The sequence below is a fragment of the Pyrus communis genome, chromosome 9 (assembly GCF_041283825.1).
Source record: "Pyrus communis isolate YQ-2024b chromosome 9, ASM4128382v1, whole genome shotgun sequence".
Taxonomy (NCBI): domain Eukaryota; kingdom Viridiplantae; phylum Streptophyta; class Magnoliopsida; order Rosales; family Rosaceae; genus Pyrus; species Pyrus communis.
In genome coordinates, this window is record NC_142573.1 from 21,950,551 (window position 1) to 21,969,579 (window position 19,029).

Here is a 19,029-nt window from a genome sequence, read left to right on the forward strand (position 1 = left end):
ATATATATATATATCATTTTACTAAAAAAATAAAATAAAATAAAAATTGGCTATCCTTGTTACAACTTATTAGATGGTTGTTATGGCCGGCAATGACATGCCCTTCTTCTCATACCTTTATCAGTGGCGAGGATGCTGTCAATTTGTCATCAACCAATTGGATTATAAAAGTTCTTTTCTTATACTTGTAGACGACGAAAGCTACTCAAGTTTAGGATAAATTTTAAAGTGGACTCCCAACTTTGATACTTCAACAACGTTTGTTAATCTGGCCTTCAGCTTGTACCATTACGTGACATAGTTGGGTATCCAAATAAATGAGGAGGTATCTAGAGATTGTTTTAGGTATAAATTAGACCTGACAACAAATCATTTTCCATCATATTTGTATCGTGTAGACTAAAAACCCGTCTTTTTAACAGGCCAACCGTGAAGCTAACTAGTGGAAAATCCCAACTTGAAGTCTTGGACTCCCATCGCTTGTTTGTAAGTGACTTATTAGCCAAAAAAAAAGTGGACTTTGAAACACTTTTAAATTCAGGTGTGGAGTTACATAACAAAATGCATTTATATCTTGTATGTCGTAAAGGCTGTGTGAATGCCTACATATTTCGACTAAAGATGAAATGTAAGAAAGACAAAAAACAGTAGTATAGATGTATTGTCAAATTTTATTACTGTTTTAAGGCATGACTTTCAACATGCATTAACTTCTTTTGTAGACTTTTGTACATAAATGGCTCTATAGAAAGAGCATGCAATGTATAGAAAGTGATAATACCAATCTCCCTCTCATCTCTTCACCTGCATTTATTGTCTAATACAGTTAAGAAAATGAACAGTGTGATACATTGCTCCCGTTCCACTTCGATCTCTAGCAACTGTCTTCTCTCTCATTTTTGCCTATTTATAACATTGTGACCATTCATTAAATTGTTTTTTAACTTTTTAATGTGATTTTTGTATTCTTCAACACACGCCTTTACAACATCAGAGTGCCACAAATTAGGTCATTAAGTGTAGCCAATTCTACGTCAATCAAGCAAATTCGGGAGCAACGCAAGATAATTGTAACATAAACGTCCTTTCATTTTTTTTTTTTTTTTTTAAATGATCCTGTGTAAGTTAAGTATCACACTTGCAGTTTATTTAGAGACCAAAAGAAGACTAAGTCTTCACACTTATAATTTTCTTTAGAAAATAAAAGAAGATAGGGGAACATAATTTCAATTTCCGTCTTAAAAAAAAGTTAAAACAGAAGATAGCCAAGTTAACGCAGAGAAGGAAAGTGAACATAAGTCTCCAAAAATATTCCTTCATACCAAACAAACTTTTTGAATAAACGATAGTATCTACATTAAGGGAGAGGGTGGTAGACTTAACCTCACAATCGGCTAGTAATAATATAGTTCAAATTCGTCTTTGACGAGAATTGAACCAAATATATATAAAAAATAGTTCAAAATGTCTGAGCCAAAAAATACAAGTTACTCATATATTTACGAGCTAAAGATATCAATATTAAAGATTGATAAGTTATACTTCTTTACACACACACACACACACAAAGATGTTGGAGAAATAAAATAATTGTGAACTCATTACTTCCGAGATTCAGACTTAAAATCTTCCTTACGTATAATTAGGATAAATATAAATGCAGTATGATAGTTGAAGTGAGAGTTGCATCACATGTGGAGATAAAACGGGTACCGTCTAATAAAAACCGCAGATAATTCGAATCGGAAACCAAAAGCAAAGCCTTTACTTTTTTTATGTCCGTATTATTCAGTAGGCTCGCTCTAATCATTCATCCCCTTCTTAACCCTTTGCTCTCGTTCAATTTCCCAAAGGTAGGCCCTCACTCCCCGATTGCAATTCTTTACGGCCAGAGCTTTTTGGTTAGGGTTTTTGATCCATTGAATCATCGCTTTTCTTATCTGTATTTGATCAATTAAATCATGTGTTTTGTTTGATGGTTAGGGTTTTTTGCATCAGTTTCTTTTTCTTAATTTGATCGAAATTTAATTGGAAAACACCCATTTTGTTTCTTTTCTTGTTAGGGTTCCAGTTTCAAACCATACATGCTTTCATTTTCTTTGTTCAATTTTTGAATTGAGCTGCAATCTAATAAGTTAATGATAATGGTAATGACGATTAGCTCGAGGCCTGATATTTATTTAAAATTTTCGAATTTAGTTCAAAATTTTAATCTGGGGTGTTGTTTCTTTATCGAATTTTATACCTTCGTGTGACAAGTTTTTGATTTTGTTGATTAGTTTGATTATTAGAGATTGAATAGGCGGTGAAGTGTGAAAGAAGAAGATGTGGGCAGCTTCGTGCCTGGCATCATGCTGCGCTGCTTGCGCTTGCGATGCTTGCAGGACGGTGGTGTCAAGTATTAGCCGCCGGTCTGCTAGGATTGCATACTGTGGGCTCTTTGCGCTTTCTTTGATCGTCTCATGGATTCTCCGCAAGGTTGCGGCTCCTCTCCTGGAAAAGATTCCCTGTAAGCCATCTCTTCCATCATTCCAATATCAGTCTGTGGTGTTATGTTATCTACTTGTATTCTGTACACTTGTTTTGAATGTATTGTAATGCTTTATAAGAAAATCATAATAGAGTGTCATCCAATGAGTGAAGAATCTTACCTTCCCGTGGAAGTTTGACTACAACTAGGTGACGAGAATGATTATATTTCATCGGCTAATTTTAATTCAACTTTGAATTTGAGGAAATTAGTAATTACTTGGTTCTTGGGTTTAGTGGTATATCATATATGGTGGTTGGATGTGACACTAGTCTCATATTGGTTGTTGATGCAGGGATTTCTCAGTTTAATGAGACACATAACAGGGAGTGGTTCGAAACAGATGCAGTGCTTCGTGTTAGCTTGGGGAATTTTCTCTTCTTCACTATTTTATCAGTGATGATGGTTGGTGTGAAGAATCAGAAGGATCCCCGTGATAGTTTGCATCATGGTGGATGGATGATGAAAGTTATATGCTGGTGTCTTTTGGTGATCTTCATGTTTTTCGTACCAAATGAGATTGTCAGCTTCTATGGTAAACACTACTAACCATCAGGGTTTTGTTTTCATAGTGAATGAAATTTCCACTTTTTATTCTTTGAGTAGTCCCAAGCACTGGAAATATAATGCAATTGACGTTTCTTGCCCTAATGAACAACAACAAAGCCTTACCCACCTAAGCGGGGTCGGTTGTATGAATCCTAGAACACCACTGCTCTCGGTTTTGCGCCAAGTCTGGCCCCAATTAACAATCACAAATTTTGAACCAACAAGAAGTGTCTGTTGAACCCATTGCTTAAATAATTAAATTGAATGCAGTTAGTCCTACATTAAAGTTTTAATTCTGATGTTAGAATGTAGTCATTGTTTTAAGTTTTCAGTATTAATTTGACTCTTGAAAAATAGTTAGATTGCTAAATCTAATGGCTTTAAACATTGAAGAACTTAATTATGGGCTTACGTAGGTTGAACTTAGAGAGTAATAATTAAGTTATAACTCCACAATTGTTCCATATATTTCTGTGGAATGATTAGTTTTTTGGTTCTCTATCAAAGATTACTCTTAATTTTTTGGTTAATTAAATGTACCTTGGTTAGAGCACATTCAAGCTTTTAAGGCATCTGTAGAATTGTCATGATTTTGTTAGAATAATCTGGTGAAAGAAAAGCTTTTTGGCCATGATCTGTTATGCAAGGAAACTGAGAGAAGATTGGACCACTATTTGAGATTAAAATAATATCTGAAGGCGAACTGTACTCCTTCAAGTAAATTTGTCTCCTATGTTTTTGTAAGGGAGGAGTGCAGAGTGATCTTTATGGAGTATCAATAGCATTTGGATTAATCTGTTAATCCTACTATTAAAATCTTTTCAATTGTTTGACTAAATTTGACGGTGAAATATCATGTTTGCAGAGACAATTTCCAAGTTTGGCTCAGGATTTTTTCTTCTTGTACAAGTTGTACTTTTGTTGGATTTTGTTCATGGATGGAATGACAAATGGGTTGGATATGATGAGAAGTTCTGGTTCGTGTATTATTTTCTTTAGTATCTATTATTCAAATTCACATTTCTACATCTTTAACTGATTTTAACTTGTATCTTCCTTGCTATATATAGGTATGTTGCACTTTTTGTTGTTTCTCTTGTTTGTTATCTGGCAACATTCGTCTTCTCTGGACTTCTTTTCCATTGGTTCACACCATCTGGACAAGACTGCGGGCTCAACACCTTCTTTATTGTCATGACTCTCATGTGTGTCTTCGGGTTTCTTATAGTGGCACTGCATCCTTCGGTAAGTTCGTAAATATGCATATTTTTACTTTTATTGTCATACTATTGTAGCCAATGATAATTGGTTATCAAGAAAAGAACAGGAAAAGAAGAAAGCAGCCCCCACAGTTGTATGATACATGCATGCAAATGTACAACTGAAAAAAATTAAAAATGACTAACAAAACTTGTATAAGGTTGTGAGATCGTTGCATTATTGTTACTGTCTTTATGTGCAGAGAGACTAGTTATAGATTCAGTGATTGACCAGAATTTCAGAGCACAGAGCCAATAAAATCCACCGTTGTTTTATTTTATTTTTTTTCGGGAGGAAACATCCTATTCTATTTCCTTAAGATTGCGCAAAAAAAAAAGCATTTAAAACTCGAAATTATATGATAAATTGACACTTATTTAAGCATGTTCTGTAGATAACATAATAATTGGATCAAAACCAGAAGAATATCACTCTCCAGGTTATGTTGATGAGAGCAACACATTTCTCCATCTTAGATCCAGCTAACTTAAGGAGTATATATTGCTTGGCATATTTGTACTGTGGAGTAAATTTTGTTATGAATAGTATTGTGATTAATTATGATTTTAATGTTATACAGGTAAGTGGCAGCGTTTTGCCCGCGTCAGTTATATCTATGTACTGCACGTACCTCTGCTACAGTGCACTTGCCAGTGAACCTAGGGACTATGAGTGCAATGGTCTTCACAAGCACTCCAAAGCTGTTTCTACCGGGACCCTTACCTTTGGGTTGCTAACCACTGTTCTGTCTGTGGTTTATTCTGCTGTTCGTGCTGGATCTTCCACAACTCTTCTCTCCCCACCAAGTTCTCCTCGCTCAGGTAATTCTCTATGGAACATTTAGAACTCTTGGTTTGTTTCAATATGTGAAATCTCTGTAGGGTGCTATTATTGGCACTCCAAAAATTTCATTATACACTCCTCATAAGTGTATTTTTCTTTCTCTAAATATAGAAAGATTGGGGGTGCACTATGAGATTTTGAAGTGCCAATAACAGTTTCTTTTTTCTATACTATATGAGAAAAATGTGGTTAAACTGTCCTTTCCAATGGTTGGTTATGTTGAGGTTGTTTCTTGAACTATTTTATTTGATGTTTGATTGCACTGAGGCTATCCAGTTTTCCTATGCAAAAAACTGATGCACCTTTTGTTATTTATTTTTGGGCAAAGGTGCTGGAAAGCCTCTGCTTCCATTAGACAAGGTTGATGAACACGAAGAAAAAGAGAAGTCCAAGCCAGTGTCATATTCATATGCATTTTTCCACATCATCTTCTCTCTTGCTAGTATGTACTCGGCCATGCTTCTGACAGGGTGGTCAGCCTCAGTTGGGGAGAGCGGGAAGTTGGTGGATGTTGGGTGGCCATCTGTGTGGGTGAGGATGGTGACTAGTTGGGCAACTGCAGGTCTGTACATCTGGTCTCTTTTGGCTCCTATTCTGTTCCCCGAGAGGGATTTCTGAACCCCGACGCCACCAAACGAGAGAAAAAGGGTTTGCTCATTGACGTATTAAGTATATGTATTGTGTGTATGCTACTTCTATTGTACTTAAAAGTACCATCAACTCTGTGAATAGAATGGTTTGTGTTTGACTTTTAGAATAACCAAATCATGTCGGAAAAAATACATGTTATTGAGCTTGAAATCGTGTTCTTTCGATATCCCGAAACCATCCTGTGTGTTTTATATTCTGCACCTGTATCTATGTGGTTCGAATACAACCCGAATGCCCTCCTTTTCGCAGGATGTTAGAAAGCGCTAAATTTGATTGCTTCTTGCTGCATGAGTTACAAAATGGTGTCACAATTATTGCATTGACTCATCAAGTTATTTGAAGGGATCATTTGGTCATCAAACAATAACATACGAAATGGACAAACAACAAAACTTTTTCAAAAGAATGAACGGTCACGATGATTTCAGATATTGAGTCACTGCTTCTTTTTTTTTTTTTCTTTTTTTTTTTTTTCATTTTTTATACAAGCAATATCATATTTCTAAACTAATCAAAACTGCGGTGAAAGGGTTTTGTACTTGAGTGCAGAGCGGGGAGCACATCCCTCTCTAGTGATGTTCAAGTTGTTGATGTGCTTGAGGATGATTCGTATACGTGAGTGATTCTTTGGTTTCAAAGTGAAAATTGAGAAAGAAGAGGAGAACAAGTTAAAAGAAGTTGAAAGGCAAAATAAAAGCAAGGAATCAAGTTTTTATTTTTGTACATGCGAGATAGGGGGTATTTGAACTGAGGACCTCAGATGCAGGGTAAATGCTCTTAACCAACCGAGTCACAAACTCTTTGCATTGCAAGGAAGGAATAAAGCTAACAAACAAGAAGAGAATAATTCTTCCCATCTTTTGGAAAATCCTTTCCTTGGTAATGGCTAACCGCATGTGTAGTATTCTTTATCTGCATTACAAGTATTCTTCATTCTCATCATATAAAGCTGGTTGTGGGGAATAGCTCTAGCACTACAAATATCATCTTCCCTAATTGTGTCATTTGCATTGCCTATACAACTGTTTTCTCCCTCTTCAACTGTAGATATATTTCAAACCTCAACAAACCCTAAACCCTAAAATCAATGGCTGAAGCATTCGTTTCCTTTCTGGTAGAACAGTTGTTCTGTCATTCTTCAGCAGGTGGAACAAGAGGTGAGGCTTTTTACGAATGTCAATAACGAAGTTGCAAGTCTCACTTGCAATCTCGGAGCTATTCAAGATGTGCTTCAAGACGCAGAGGAGAGACAAGTGAAGGAGGCCAATGTGAGACGTTGGCTGAATGATGTGAAGGAAGTATTGTGTGAGATGGACGATGTGTTGGATGAGTGGAGCACTGAGATACTAAAGCAAAAATTTGAGAAAGAAGAAAAAGAAGGTGAAATCTCTATTGATCTTACTAAGAAAAAGAAGGCATGTTTCCCCCTTCCCTCTCTTTGCATTTGTTTTGGCCAAGTCAAATATCAGATTATTTCTCGCCGTGAGATTGCTGTAAAGATAAGAGACTTGAACGAGAGGTTAACATCGATTAGTAATGAAAGACAAAGTTATAACTTTCAATAGGCAAAGAGAGACGTTCGAACAACTTGAACGACTGAAAAGTTCTTCCATTGTCGACAAATTTGGGACGTTTGGCCGAGACAACGAAAAGAACATTTTAGTGAGCATGTTGCTGAGCGAGAATAGTCAAGAAAGGAGGGGACCCCTTGTCATCCCTATTGTAGGAATGGGAGGGATTGGAAAGACAACTTTTGCCCAACTAGCTTTTAGTGATGAAATGGTAAAGGCTTATTTTGGGAAGAGAATATGGGTTTGTGTCTCGGAGCCTTTCAAACAGGTCAGGGTTGCGAAAGCCATCGTGGAGGGTATAGATGGGAATTCAACTACCCCAATTCCCAATGAGTTAGAGGCTTTAGTGCGACGTATATGTAAATCTATTGAGGGCAAGAAGTTCCTCCTTGTCTTAAATGATGTGTGGGATGCAGACTATAGGAAGTGGGAGCCATTGATGCATTCTTTACAGCTTGGTGCATTAGGCAGTAGAACAGTGGTTACCACGCGAAAAGAACAGGTTGCTGCTATCATAGGGTCAGCCACTCATGTCATCCATCTGAAGGAGTTGAGCGAAGAAGTCAGTAGGTCATTGTTCTTTCACATTGCATTCTTTGGCAAGGAGAGAAACGAGACTGGAAAGTTTGAAAAATATTGGCAAGAAAATCGTAAAGAAGTGTGAGGGTTTCCCGCTTGCTGCAAAGACTTTAGGTAGTCTTATGCGGTATAAGAAAACAATTAGTGAATGGGAAGATGTTTTTAAAGCAAGATATGGGAATTAGAAGAGGTTGAGCAACAAGTTTTCCAACCATTGTTACTGAGTTATTATGACTTGGCCTCAACAACCAAACTTTGTCTTTTATATTGTCATTGTTTCCCAAAAGATTATGTGATCGATAAAGATAAGTTGATTGAGTTGTGGTGCCACAAGATTATTTTAATGTGGGAGAAAACAAAGGAAAGAAGACAATAGGTCAGATGCATTTCGATAACTTAGTAATGCGGTCTTTCTTTCAAGATTTTGAGGAAGATTGTGATGGAAATATAGTAAGATGCAAAATGCATGATCTTGTGCATGACTTTTTGCATTATCTGACAAAGAATGAATCTTTCATTTTGGAATTTGAAGGAGCTGAAAGAATGGAGCTGCTGGACGATAAGGTTTGTCATTTAACCTTAACATCTGCAGATTGGTATCTATTTCCAGCTAATGTTAACCACTGCAAAAATTTGCGCACCCTTGTAAGCTCTAACTCAGAGGTTTCTACTATTGCATTAGAGCAAATTTTACAGCTTAAATGCTTTAGCACATTAAATTTGAGTGGTAGCTTAACCGAAGTTCCAAAGGAGATAGGTGGATTGATACATTTGAGGTATCTTGATTTATCACATAATTGGAGTTTGGTGGAATTACTAGATACCATGTGTGATATATACCATTTGCAAACCTTGCGACTTGTTGGTTGCGAAAATCTCAGAAAGTTGCCTAAGGACATGGGAAAGCTAATGAAGCTAAAGCATCTTCATGTGGAGAACTCTCATCTTCTAAGGCCAAAAGGGATTGGGAGATTAGTAAGTTTGCGAACACTAGACCAGTTTCATGCCATTTGTAATGGCGACAATGAAGGATTCAAGTTAGAAGATCCGAAAAACTTGTACCAGCTTGAAGGGCGTCTTTCCATTATACACTTGTCTCAGAAGGCAGCGAATGATGCCAAGAAAGCACTATTGGTGAATAAGAAACACGTCGCTCGTTTGGAACTAGGTTTCAATTGTGAATGTGATCCTCTGGAATCACCAAGGGGAAGCAACGATGAAGGAACACTGAATGCCTTACAACCAAATCCAAATGTAAGTACTTTAATCATCCAGGGTTATAATGGTGTCGCCGTGTCTCCTGATTGGTTGATGTCCTTGCACAAGGAGGCTTGGTCTTTACTTTTGCCCGGAATGCGAGTTTTTGCCTCCTTTAAGGAAATTGCCATCTCTTGAATGGCTGTCTATACAATGGTTGTCCAGTGTGAAAAAGGTGGGGGCTGAGTTTTTGGGAATAGACCAACTAGAAACGCAAGCTTCATCGCCATCATCGTCGTCATTTGTTTCATTCCCGAAACTGAAACAACTCAGCCTCTGTTGCATGTGGGATTGGGAAGAGTGGGAAGGAGTTGCACACAAGAGGATTCTCAAATTAAAATAATGCCCCGCCTTTCTTGGCTAGACCTAATTGGATGCCCTAAGCTAAGAGGGTGGCCTGACTTCCTGCACAAGTCACCAAACAGAATTTGGAGGACAAGTTTCGTTCTATGGAATGGATAATCTTCGTTCCTGAACGTGTTAATGAACTGAGGTTCTAGCTCGGGAACTAGTCGAGTATCCAGCTCTTCTCTTATGGTAATTAAGCTCTTGTTTATCTGACGCTAACGGATATTGGTTTTTCTAATATAATTGTATGGAAAACTTGTGTTTTCACTTGTATGTTGTTATGAATCGCTAGGTATCATCTCCGACCACCATCTCTCATCAATCAATGTCTAGTGTGATCCATCTCCGGTAATCTTCAGTCGATAATCTTGTATGAAAACTGACAAGGTATTTCTTCAATCCTTCCTTCCCATGCATAATATACAGTCTCTCTCTCTCTCTCTCTCTCTCTCTCTCTCTCTCTCTCTCTCTCTCCCCATTGCACAAGACAGGGTAAGGGTGTGGCCTCAATGCTACATAGCACTCAGTGTTACGGGTATTTTAGTTGTTAAATGTTTTATTTTCAATCTCAACCGTTCATTTTTTATGCCACTCACCATTAAAGAAAAATTAAATAATTACACGTTGAAATAGATAATCAATATTCATGGAAATTGATAATTTATGGTGCCTTTGCATTAATTCGTTGATATAGGATGGACTACAAGGAGGAGGATGCAGCAGCATTGTATTGGAGATGAATGCAATTGCAGCATGTCGTCGTGGGTTAAGTATTTTCTCAAGAAAACTTTGCTTCTACTTGTGTAATATTATCAATATACTTTCAAATACAGTGTATTTATCCAATAGGTTGAAGTGACCTACAGATTCCTTCATAATTTGTTGATATAGCCTATGTTATTGAAATCAATCAACTTTTATTGCACCGTTGAGTGTAGTTCCACCAATACGTTTGTATTAAAGCAGAAGGTCGTCGCCATTGCTACCACCTCGCTAGCTGCCACAAGGGTACATGTCCTACGAAAATCAACTTCGCATTGAGTTCAGTGACGTCACAAAACTAACCAACTCATAACAAGAAAATAGCCCCAACCAAGTAACGCCACCAAAATCGCCACACCAGACCTAACCCACCATTGCGTTCCCTTGGAAGTAGAACCAAAAAAATAAAACACAGGCGAGACGGATGGTACGTGAGTTGGTGTCAACACGAAATCATATTAGGAGACCTTAGACAAAACTGAAAAATTACAAATAAATTTCAGTTGCCATCGACTACGATACCGAAAATCGGATGCCATGAGATATCATTTGCCAAAAACACATCCAAAGAAAACTGGAGTGAGCAAAGAATGTTACACTTAAAAATTCAATTTGAATCCAATGGGTTAAAGTTTAACCGGGTGTTTAGGGCAATCATTCAATCCTCGTAATCTCCAGCATTCTCCAATAGGTAATTGGCTGCCAATTCCTCGTTGCGATCGCACGCCAGAAAAGCCTCAATGACCAACGCTCTGTCAAATCCCATTGCCTCAAGCTGTAATAGAGAATGCTGAACTAATCAGCACATTCAAAAATATTATGTAGCAGTTGTCAGGAACAGAGAGAATACATACACGTTCAATAGCCTCCTGCTCGGCAGGGGTTACGTTGATGGCATGAGGCATATCTTCGTCAGGACCGTCAGGCTGATCAAATATGTCACTGGAAGACGGAGCAATTTTATAAAAAAGACAAATCATGATTTTGACAAGTTCTATAAATTCAATGCAGGGTTTGAAAAGGCAATCATATCTTATTAGAAACATAAACCAGTGAAGATACGGTTAGCTTGAACAAGCCCTGAAGAGAGCCCAAGGGATGGCTCAGAGCCTCAGAAGATAAGTGGGTGGAGAAAAAGTACTTGATGAGCAAGCAATTATGTAACTAGAAAGACTTTATCGGGCCCCGTCTATGACTACAATGTACCAAATTCATATCTTTCAACACTCACCCTTCAGAACCCTCAAGAGGTTCATTTATTAACTGAAGGAACTCAGTATGGTGCTCCTGAATTAATCTTAAAAGCTGGGGGTTTTGCTTTCCAAGCTCTTGCAGCATGGGCTGTAACAAAAGCAGCATGAAACTATTTAACACATTTATAAGAAACCATCACAATATTTAATGTCAAAGACGCAAAGCAAATGCAGACCTGCAAAATTTGTGGATTTGCTTGCACCATTGAGCGCAGTGCTTGGAACTATGATGGAAACAAGAAAAATGTAAAAACAAACCTTTCAGCACTGACAAGTGAATAAGGCAAACAAACTGAGTACAACTTGATGCATTGGGAATATATATAAACCATTAAGATGACATAGCTTAGCCAAACATTGCTTGCAACAGAGGATTAATGTCCTCCACTTCTTTGAAAATACAAGAATAAATAAGAAAATAAAGAAAGAGATAGGATCAATTTACAATTATCTACCATCCCCTCACTACATGCCCCACCTACCCTATCTGCACGTTTACATAAGAACCAAAATACACAGTATCGTAGAAAAATTTCCAAATCTTAAGAATGGTATTTTTGGTTCTCCATACACGTCAAATTTAATCCAGAGGTTTCAAAAATGTCCACCTCAACCTTGTGTTTTTATTTATGTTTATGATACCAAACATAAACCGAAAGGAGAGACTGACAAAATTGATACTGCAAGACTAAATTAGACATATAGGCCAATTGTTAACATGGTCAAATAATAAAATTGTCAACAAGTTCAATCAAGTTTATGTGATTGTTTATAATATACAAAATGTACACCATAGCTTGGATATATCATGACAACAAGTTTACCTGCCGATTATTCCTAAGAAAGTCGAGGGATCCAAGTGCCCCAGCGCCAGCACCAGAGAGTGTTTCCTGGAGGATTCCAGTTCAGATACAATGCCTCAATAAATGCACAAAAACATCCAACAAGCCTGAGTTTTACCTGAGGAAACATATTCAAAGGAGCAGAGTTAGGTGCTCCAGAGACAGGAGCAGCATTGGCTGCCTCTGTCTCAGTTGCCTGACTTGCAGGGAAATTTCCTACAGGAACTGCAACTTCTGTTGTTTCTGGAATACTCTGAAGAACAGTATGTCAGCAGCTACACAATGGATCAACATCACAGCAACAAGTTTAAGAATAGACATACAGAGTACAAGTAGTCCACTGCTCGCTCTGGATTGTTATAAGCTGCTCGTAGGGCACGTGTAACTGTTTCTCTGTCCCAGTTGCCACCTCCCATATCCATTATTTGTTGAATAGTCTGGTCAAGATTAGTGCCAGCAACTAAAGTTGAAGCAGCTTGACCATAGGTATCACTATGCGCACTGCAGTTGTAACAGAGGACTTAAGATCATTATGTTATACTAGTAAAAGTAATCAACTATGGCAAGAGGAACCCAACTCTGTTATTCTAAGTCAAATTGAAAAATGAAAAGCGGACAATGAAAGCAGTTTCTTGAAGCAGCCAATGTGCCAACAAGGATAGTTCCACTAAGCCCTAATTCACAATTTAACTTATAGTGGCCTATACTAATTCTTAACAAAATCTATCTAAGTGCGCGTGTTCAAGAGATAGGTAAACATTAACAGACAGCATGGTAACACACTAAGCTCAGCTCAAGAACTTGACTTTAAGGTTCATGTGTTGTATTAACAGTTGGCCGCCAAATTCAACCTTAATTTCTAATTATATGTGAATAGGACACACCACCATTCCACACTGCCTTGTTCAAAAGTAACACAAGGACTACACATACTCTCTTCTCATAGATAAACTTAAATAAAAGGTTCCAGCAGCTATACAAGTAACACAAGGCGAAAATCATAAGAACAAAACAATGAAGGCTACAAGAGGAAAGACAACGAGATGACTCTAGTTATCCACATGAGTAGGAGTGTCAAAAGATGAGCCTTTTAACTCAAACAAAGGATTTCCATCAAAAGATGCTTGATAAAGTTCACTTTAATTGATGTACTTCAATCCTTAGTAACAGCTGCAACTTAATGCAAGCATCATATGCAACAATCTAAGGTAATTCAAATTTTAACCATTTACACATACAAGTTGTTTGTACGTACTGTCAAATATAACATCAGGAGGAAGAACAATACCTAGCAGTGTCAGGAGCAGATGTGGTACTCTGTAAGGGTCTGCCGCAGCACAAAAAGTAAAAGTATGAATCTAATTTAATATGAACACAGGTTTAAAAGGTTGCCCGTGATGTAGTTGTTAACTCACGGTGCTTGTATGGGAGCTTCAGTTCTGGTTGTAGAATCTGTGGTTGGTGGAGTTGTAGAAGGATTTGTAGAGGCAAGCTGTAACACAGAGATACAGCATTTAGCCTATACATGAATAATATACCCAAAAATAAATTAACAAATGCCTAGCAACTAATATCAAGAATAATACCTGACCAGAAGAAGACCCTGCTAAGCCTGACGTTTTACTCTGTGAAAATTGCCAGAAAGAAAAATTTAGAATGAATGGTAGGAACAAGAGTATATGCACATTGCAGAGAAAGCACACAATAAAACATGTTTCTAAAGTCACCGCCAATCTTGGTTAATGTTCATAATAGAATGATTATCTGAAAAGCAAACATGTGCTGGCATTTAAACTTCCACAACTACGCAAGAACAATTCACAGAAGACTCGTCATAGTTAAGACAAAACCCAGCATGTCATAACGTGAACCAATCCGATTAGCAAAGTACAGGGAGATGAGAACTTATATCTTTGGAACAGACATGTGATAGTTCCATTACTTGTGCAGCCTTATGCAACCTTATGTTTCAAAAACCACCAATAATAATATATAGTACATTCACAAAAATTTAATTAGGATTATAACTAATACACTGTAATAGAATAAACTGTAAGTATACTTAGGCATCCTTTCTTCATTGGTGTTTAGTTGACCTTGTTTTCACCAATCATAACAGCTGAAAATAGGCATCTTTCTTCAACGAATGTTTCCCAAGTTTGTAACATAAGATAAAGATATAGGCAACCTCCAACAGTTTAACAGTAGTCAGAAAGTTTGCACATAATATACATGTAATGTTCCATCTCCATACATTTCTGATTATACAGTTTTCATAAAAATCAAATATATTATAAAAGTACATGCATATTTTTACATACTTTTTTTTAATCATATAGGTGTATTCACATGCCCTACACGTTTTTTTTTCACATGTTTTAAATCAAATTTTGAAATATTCAAAAAGCATATGTACGTAAATTATTAGTATTTTTCCTGTCCCATATTCTACTAATTATGGTGTTAATAATAACTCTACCCCTCTAATACTAAACACAGTCTCTTTTAATAATAGTTCTACTAATTATGGTGTTAACTCCGCCTGTGTAGCCACTCAGTACTACGATATGGTGGTATTCCTCTTCACTTGTAAGTGAGAGGTCTTCGGTCCGAATCTCGTGGATGGCGAATTCGAGACCAAATTAAGTTGCCCATTGTGTGGCTTAGCCGAACTCCCCCTCCCCTTAGTGTAAAATATATCTTTGTGCTCAAAAAGAAAATAAAAAATAAAAAATAAAAATAAAAAAAAAAAAACTCCGCGTGTTTAAGTTTATCTTATGCTACTAGTCCTAAGCCCGGACAAAGGAGGAAGGGGAGGGCATCAAGTAGTCGACAGCAGGCACTCCGTTTTCATGTCAAATCCCTATGAATGTAGGGAACAAGTTGTCCAATGGTCTAGTAAGAAGATGCTAGCTAAACAATTCAACAAAGACAGCAAACTCAACTAACAAACAAAGATACATGGCAGCAGACCAACAAAATACTGCAGCATGCAATATAGCCCGAAAATAACTATTCCTAAGTTTTGAAAATGCAAATACCATAAAGGAAGCCAAAAATAAATTCATCCCACAGAAGAACCATCTCCTCATCCCTTGCTCCCCTCAGAGGTTCTTCCATTCCTCTACATCCGAACCACCCAAAAGATTTGCATCACTGATATCAACTATGACTTAGTTTAAAAGGGTCCTCTCTTCCTTACCTAATTTCATTTTTAATATTTTCCTGCTACTTTTCTTCTCTTGGACCCCTTCTCTCCTCTCACACTCACAGACATACCCGCAGAAGTTAAAAGATTATATATTTTTTTGTCGATTACATCATTTTATTCAGTTAAGAAAAGGGCTTAACCCTCTTGGATTGATTCATGCACCTTAGTCAGAAGAAAAGCAAAAAAAAAAAAAAATATATATATATATATCTTTGTTAGGCACATGCATGGAAGCTCCACTAGTTATAAACGTTGTAATCATGCAGTCCATATCATGACAATTACCTTGAGATATTACTCACAAATGCCATCATGGTACTTTAGATGCCAGAATAATCACAAACATATCTTAAGCATTGTTAGACTAATTAATTTGATTAAATCACAAACAATCCAAACTAATGAAGCTTTTCATCTTCCAGAATTAGAGGTGTGGAAACATGCGTGTATTGCCAGATTTACTAATTACTCATTTGATATTAATGTTTAACCATAATTAATCACTCTAATATCCTAAGCATACAAAATATCAACAATGCCCCTTGTTAATTCCATATCTAAAAGACGACAACTTAATTAAAGAAGGATAAACAGCAAAAAGGTAATTGTTTAAACTGAAAAATTAAATGAACATGCGAAATCCAAGTAATTTTTCCATGTGGCCGGTTGAGCTAACCCAACCTTTCTTTTGATTTGCTTTCACAGGTCATTATTTATTCCCTTCTATATAGATATTCAATATAAAAAAGAGCCAGTTGACACGCGCATGAGTGCATGCCAAGAGGCACAGTACTAAAGTCGCGCACTAAATTATAGTATATACAAGCTTTTAGTAGAATAGTATGGCATTACCAATTCTGTGTTTCTGAACAACTTACAGTTTCGAAGGATGGAAAGTAATGGTAATCAAGATCAGACAAAACACATCTGTCAGACTCAAGCCTAGTAAAATATATATTATTACCGATTCTATGACTGGAATTTGCCAAATACCCCTAATAATAAACTTCTTTACTAAATAAAATCCTACAATTGATGAAGAAATCAATCAACAAAAATCGGTTGCCGTATCAGAATAAGAGTTACTTTGAATATAATTAGCACATTGCCTATGATTTAAGAGAGAAATACCTTGCTAAGCATGACAACAAGAAAACCGTCTTCAGTGACCTTATTGTCAGCCAATGTAGTTTCGTCTTTCAAGACCTTCCCATTATGAATCAGTAACTGCTGTCCACATGGGTAATTATCTTTTCCTTGTACATCCTCAATGTTCTTCTTCACAGCCATAACCTTATATTCACATTAACATAAGTACATTATGCATATATTTAATTTCAATATCAAGCTTCTCCTACATACACCACCTTCCACTACAGGTTATAGCCATTCTTGTCTGCAATTATGCTCACGTGATATGCGAATAAACGGGCATATAAACAAAATTCAAATTTGGATATATACAAATATATAAGCAAACTTAACAACATTTACTCCATTGGTGTGGAGTGTGGTTCCCAAAAGCGGAAAGGAATAAAACATATTCCACTGGATTGACATTGTGCAAGCAATAAGATACGAAAAAAGTTACAAAATCTCAAATTTTCTCATGATTTTCTTTCCTTATTTTCTTACCAGCCAAACAGACTGAATAGAAGCAGAAAATTCAAAATTCAAATAAAAAGTAAAAAAGGACAAAAAGAAAGATGCTCACGGCGTCAGTGGGCTGAACCCTAATTTCGAAATGGCTGCCTTTAAGGGTCTTTACAGTGAGCTTCATCTCAGCAGATTGGCAAGTCCAGAAACGACAGCGTCTCGACTGGCTCGGGAGAGAGAGTGAGGAAAAAAAACCCCTAGAAAAGCGAAGGCCGAAGCCTTTAAAGAGAAGGCAACCGCGTGCAGGGAACGAGTAGTGTACCGTGTCCGCTTTTCATCTCCTCCGTAATAAATACTGGAATGCACGAGTGGCGCACGTGACTTTTTACAGATATTTTTTTATTTTTTAGGTCAAGCAACTAATTTAATTAAAATAAAAGAAAATTGTAGCAATTGTATCTTAACTTTAGCTCAATTGGAGCAATGATCATTCAATTAAAAATTCATGATCATTGGTCCCTTAACCCATCAGGACGTGCATCTATGGTCATTTTCGTCAACTCCATTAGAATTCCGTCAAAATGACGCATGTTGGAATGACCATTGCTACAATTGGATAAAAGTTGAGGGACCATTTCTCTAATTGGGTTAAAGTTGAGGGACCATTGCTACAATTTTTTCATTTAGTTTTCTATATTTGCCCTTTGATTCGACCTCACGTGCATGGCACCTGACTCATTTTGACAGAAGTTTTAACAGAGTTAACGAAAAGGACCATATGTGACAACTCGTTCCAAATTTTACGTTTTTATGTTATTTTAAAAGCGTGAATTTACGAAAATGTCATAGAGGCAAAGATTTTGACTTATGTTGACCATCGTCTAGAGAGACGAATGACTTATTCTTTTAACATATTCTCGTAGTACTCGTAGATGTGAACGCATAGGCGAAAGCCATTTGCAAGTCCGGATTATAACGGTATAATTATGGACGTTTGAAAATGACTATTTAAAGTTTAGTTATAAATTATTTGAATTCCCACCTTGTGGGAAAGTGGCCAATCTGATTTTAGGCACAAATAGGAAGGAACCAATTAAATTAGAGGGAGAGGGTGAGACCCAATAAGAAATAGAAAGAAGAAAAAAAAAAAAAAAACCAAAAAGAAAAACTCCCAGCTTTCCCGTGGGTTTTTCCACTCGCGACCACCTAATTTTCCAAGGTCGATTCCGGCCAACTCCGGTGGAGTTTTTCGACACCACCACCACCATCTTGAAGCTCTCATTCCCCTCTACAAAACCCACCCAAGAACCACCTTGATTAACCATGGTATGTGGCGGTTTGAGGCCACGAAAGTCGACGAAAATCAACGGTGTTCCGACCACTCTTTTTGATTTTCCGGCAAATCGGCAAAGTGATGGCCGATGCCACCACTTGGGCTTTGTATCCCATCATCCCAGGAGCAAAACCCAACCAACCTTGACCCCGTTGGACCACTGTAGAAGACGAATCGACACCGGAAAGTTTTAGGCACCCGCCCGCTTTGTGGGCAAAATTGACCATCTTCCGTCCACTTTTGGACTTCGTGGGAGGTATGAAAGTTGCTCCACTCACTGAGATCTTCATTTCTGTGAAGTTTGAGAATTTTTAGAAATAGTTGGATTTTTCGGCGAGTCGGGGCGGCCGACCGCCACCGGCGGCGGCGCGTGGCCAGTGAGCCACCAATGCTATTTTTAGGCTATGTCGAATGTCTCGAATTCAGTTTTTTCATTTGAATGAC

General features: G+C 37.3%; 2 protein-coding genes and 1 pseudogene across 5 annotated transcripts; 2 read left to right on the forward strand and 1 right to left on the reverse strand.

Annotated features, from left to right (window-relative positions):
- The first annotated feature begins 1,560 nt into the window (after positions 1-1,560).
- LOC137739131 (uncharacterized) lies at positions 1,561-6,007 on the forward strand. 4 transcript variants are annotated; one of them, XM_068478627.2, is made up of 7 exons: positions 1,561-1,853; positions 2,280-2,509; positions 2,826-3,065; positions 3,945-4,056; positions 4,150-4,324; positions 4,920-5,160; positions 5,511-6,007. In XM_068478627.2, the coding sequence occupies exons 2-7, from the start codon at positions 2,326-2,328 to the stop codon at positions 5,798-5,800; spliced, it is 1,242 nt and encodes a 413-aa protein (XP_068334728.2). In that variant the 5' UTR covers positions 1,561-1,853; positions 2,280-2,325; the 3' UTR covers positions 5,801-6,007. The 4 variants fall into 4 exon arrangements, with proteins under 4 accessions (XP_068334728.2, XP_068334731.2, XP_068334729.2 ...); XM_068478630.2 differs by having other exon boundaries at positions 1,665-1,853; positions 2,292-2,509; XM_068478628.2 differs by having other exon boundaries at positions 1,686-1,901.
- Positions 6,008-6,920: 913 nt separating this feature from the next.
- Positions 6,921-9,702, forward strand: LOC148694408 (putative disease resistance protein RGA3; annotated as a pseudogene).
- Positions 9,703-10,786: 1,084 nt separating this feature from the next.
- On the reverse strand, positions 10,787-17,574 carry LOC137739539 (ubiquitin receptor RAD23b). The gene is made up of 12 exons (XM_068479143.2): positions 17,371-17,574; positions 16,788-16,949; positions 14,032-14,070; positions 13,861-13,937; positions 13,734-13,772; positions 12,769-12,946; positions 12,564-12,698; positions 12,428-12,493; positions 11,780-11,827; positions 11,582-11,691; positions 11,205-11,292; positions 10,787-11,125 (listed from the first exon to the last, which is right to left on the reverse strand). The coding sequence occupies exons 1-12, from the start codon at positions 17,434-17,436 to the stop codon at positions 11,009-11,011; spliced, it is 1,125 nt and encodes a 374-aa protein (XP_068335244.2). The 5' UTR covers positions 17,437-17,574; the 3' UTR covers positions 10,787-11,008.
- Between the last annotated feature and the right edge of the window lie 1,455 nt (positions 17,575-19,029).

Coding starts and splice junctions, on each gene's coding strand:
- LOC137739539 (XM_068479143.2), bottom strand. CDS start 17,436: ATGAAGCTCACTGTAAAGACCCTTAAAGGCAGCCATTTCGAAATTAGG. Junction 16,950..17,370: donor GGGTTCAGCCCACTGACGCC/GTGAGCATCTTT, acceptor TGTGAATATAAG/GTTATGGCTGTGAAGAAGAA. Junction 12,947..13,733: donor TCTGCTCCTGACACTGCTAG/GTATTGTTCTTC, acceptor TTACAACTGCAG/TGCGCATAGTGATACCTATG.
- LOC137739131 (XM_068478627.2), top strand. CDS start 2,326: ATGTGGGCAGCTTCGTGCCTGGCATCATGCTGCGCTGCTTGCGCTTGC. Junction 3,066..3,944: donor TGAGATTGTCAGCTTCTATG/GTAAACACTACT, acceptor TCATGTTTGCAG/AGACAATTTCCAAGTTTGGC. Junction 5,161..5,510: donor ACCAAGTTCTCCTCGCTCAG/GTAATTCTCTAT, acceptor TTTTGGGCAAAG/GTGCTGGAAAGCCTCTGCTT.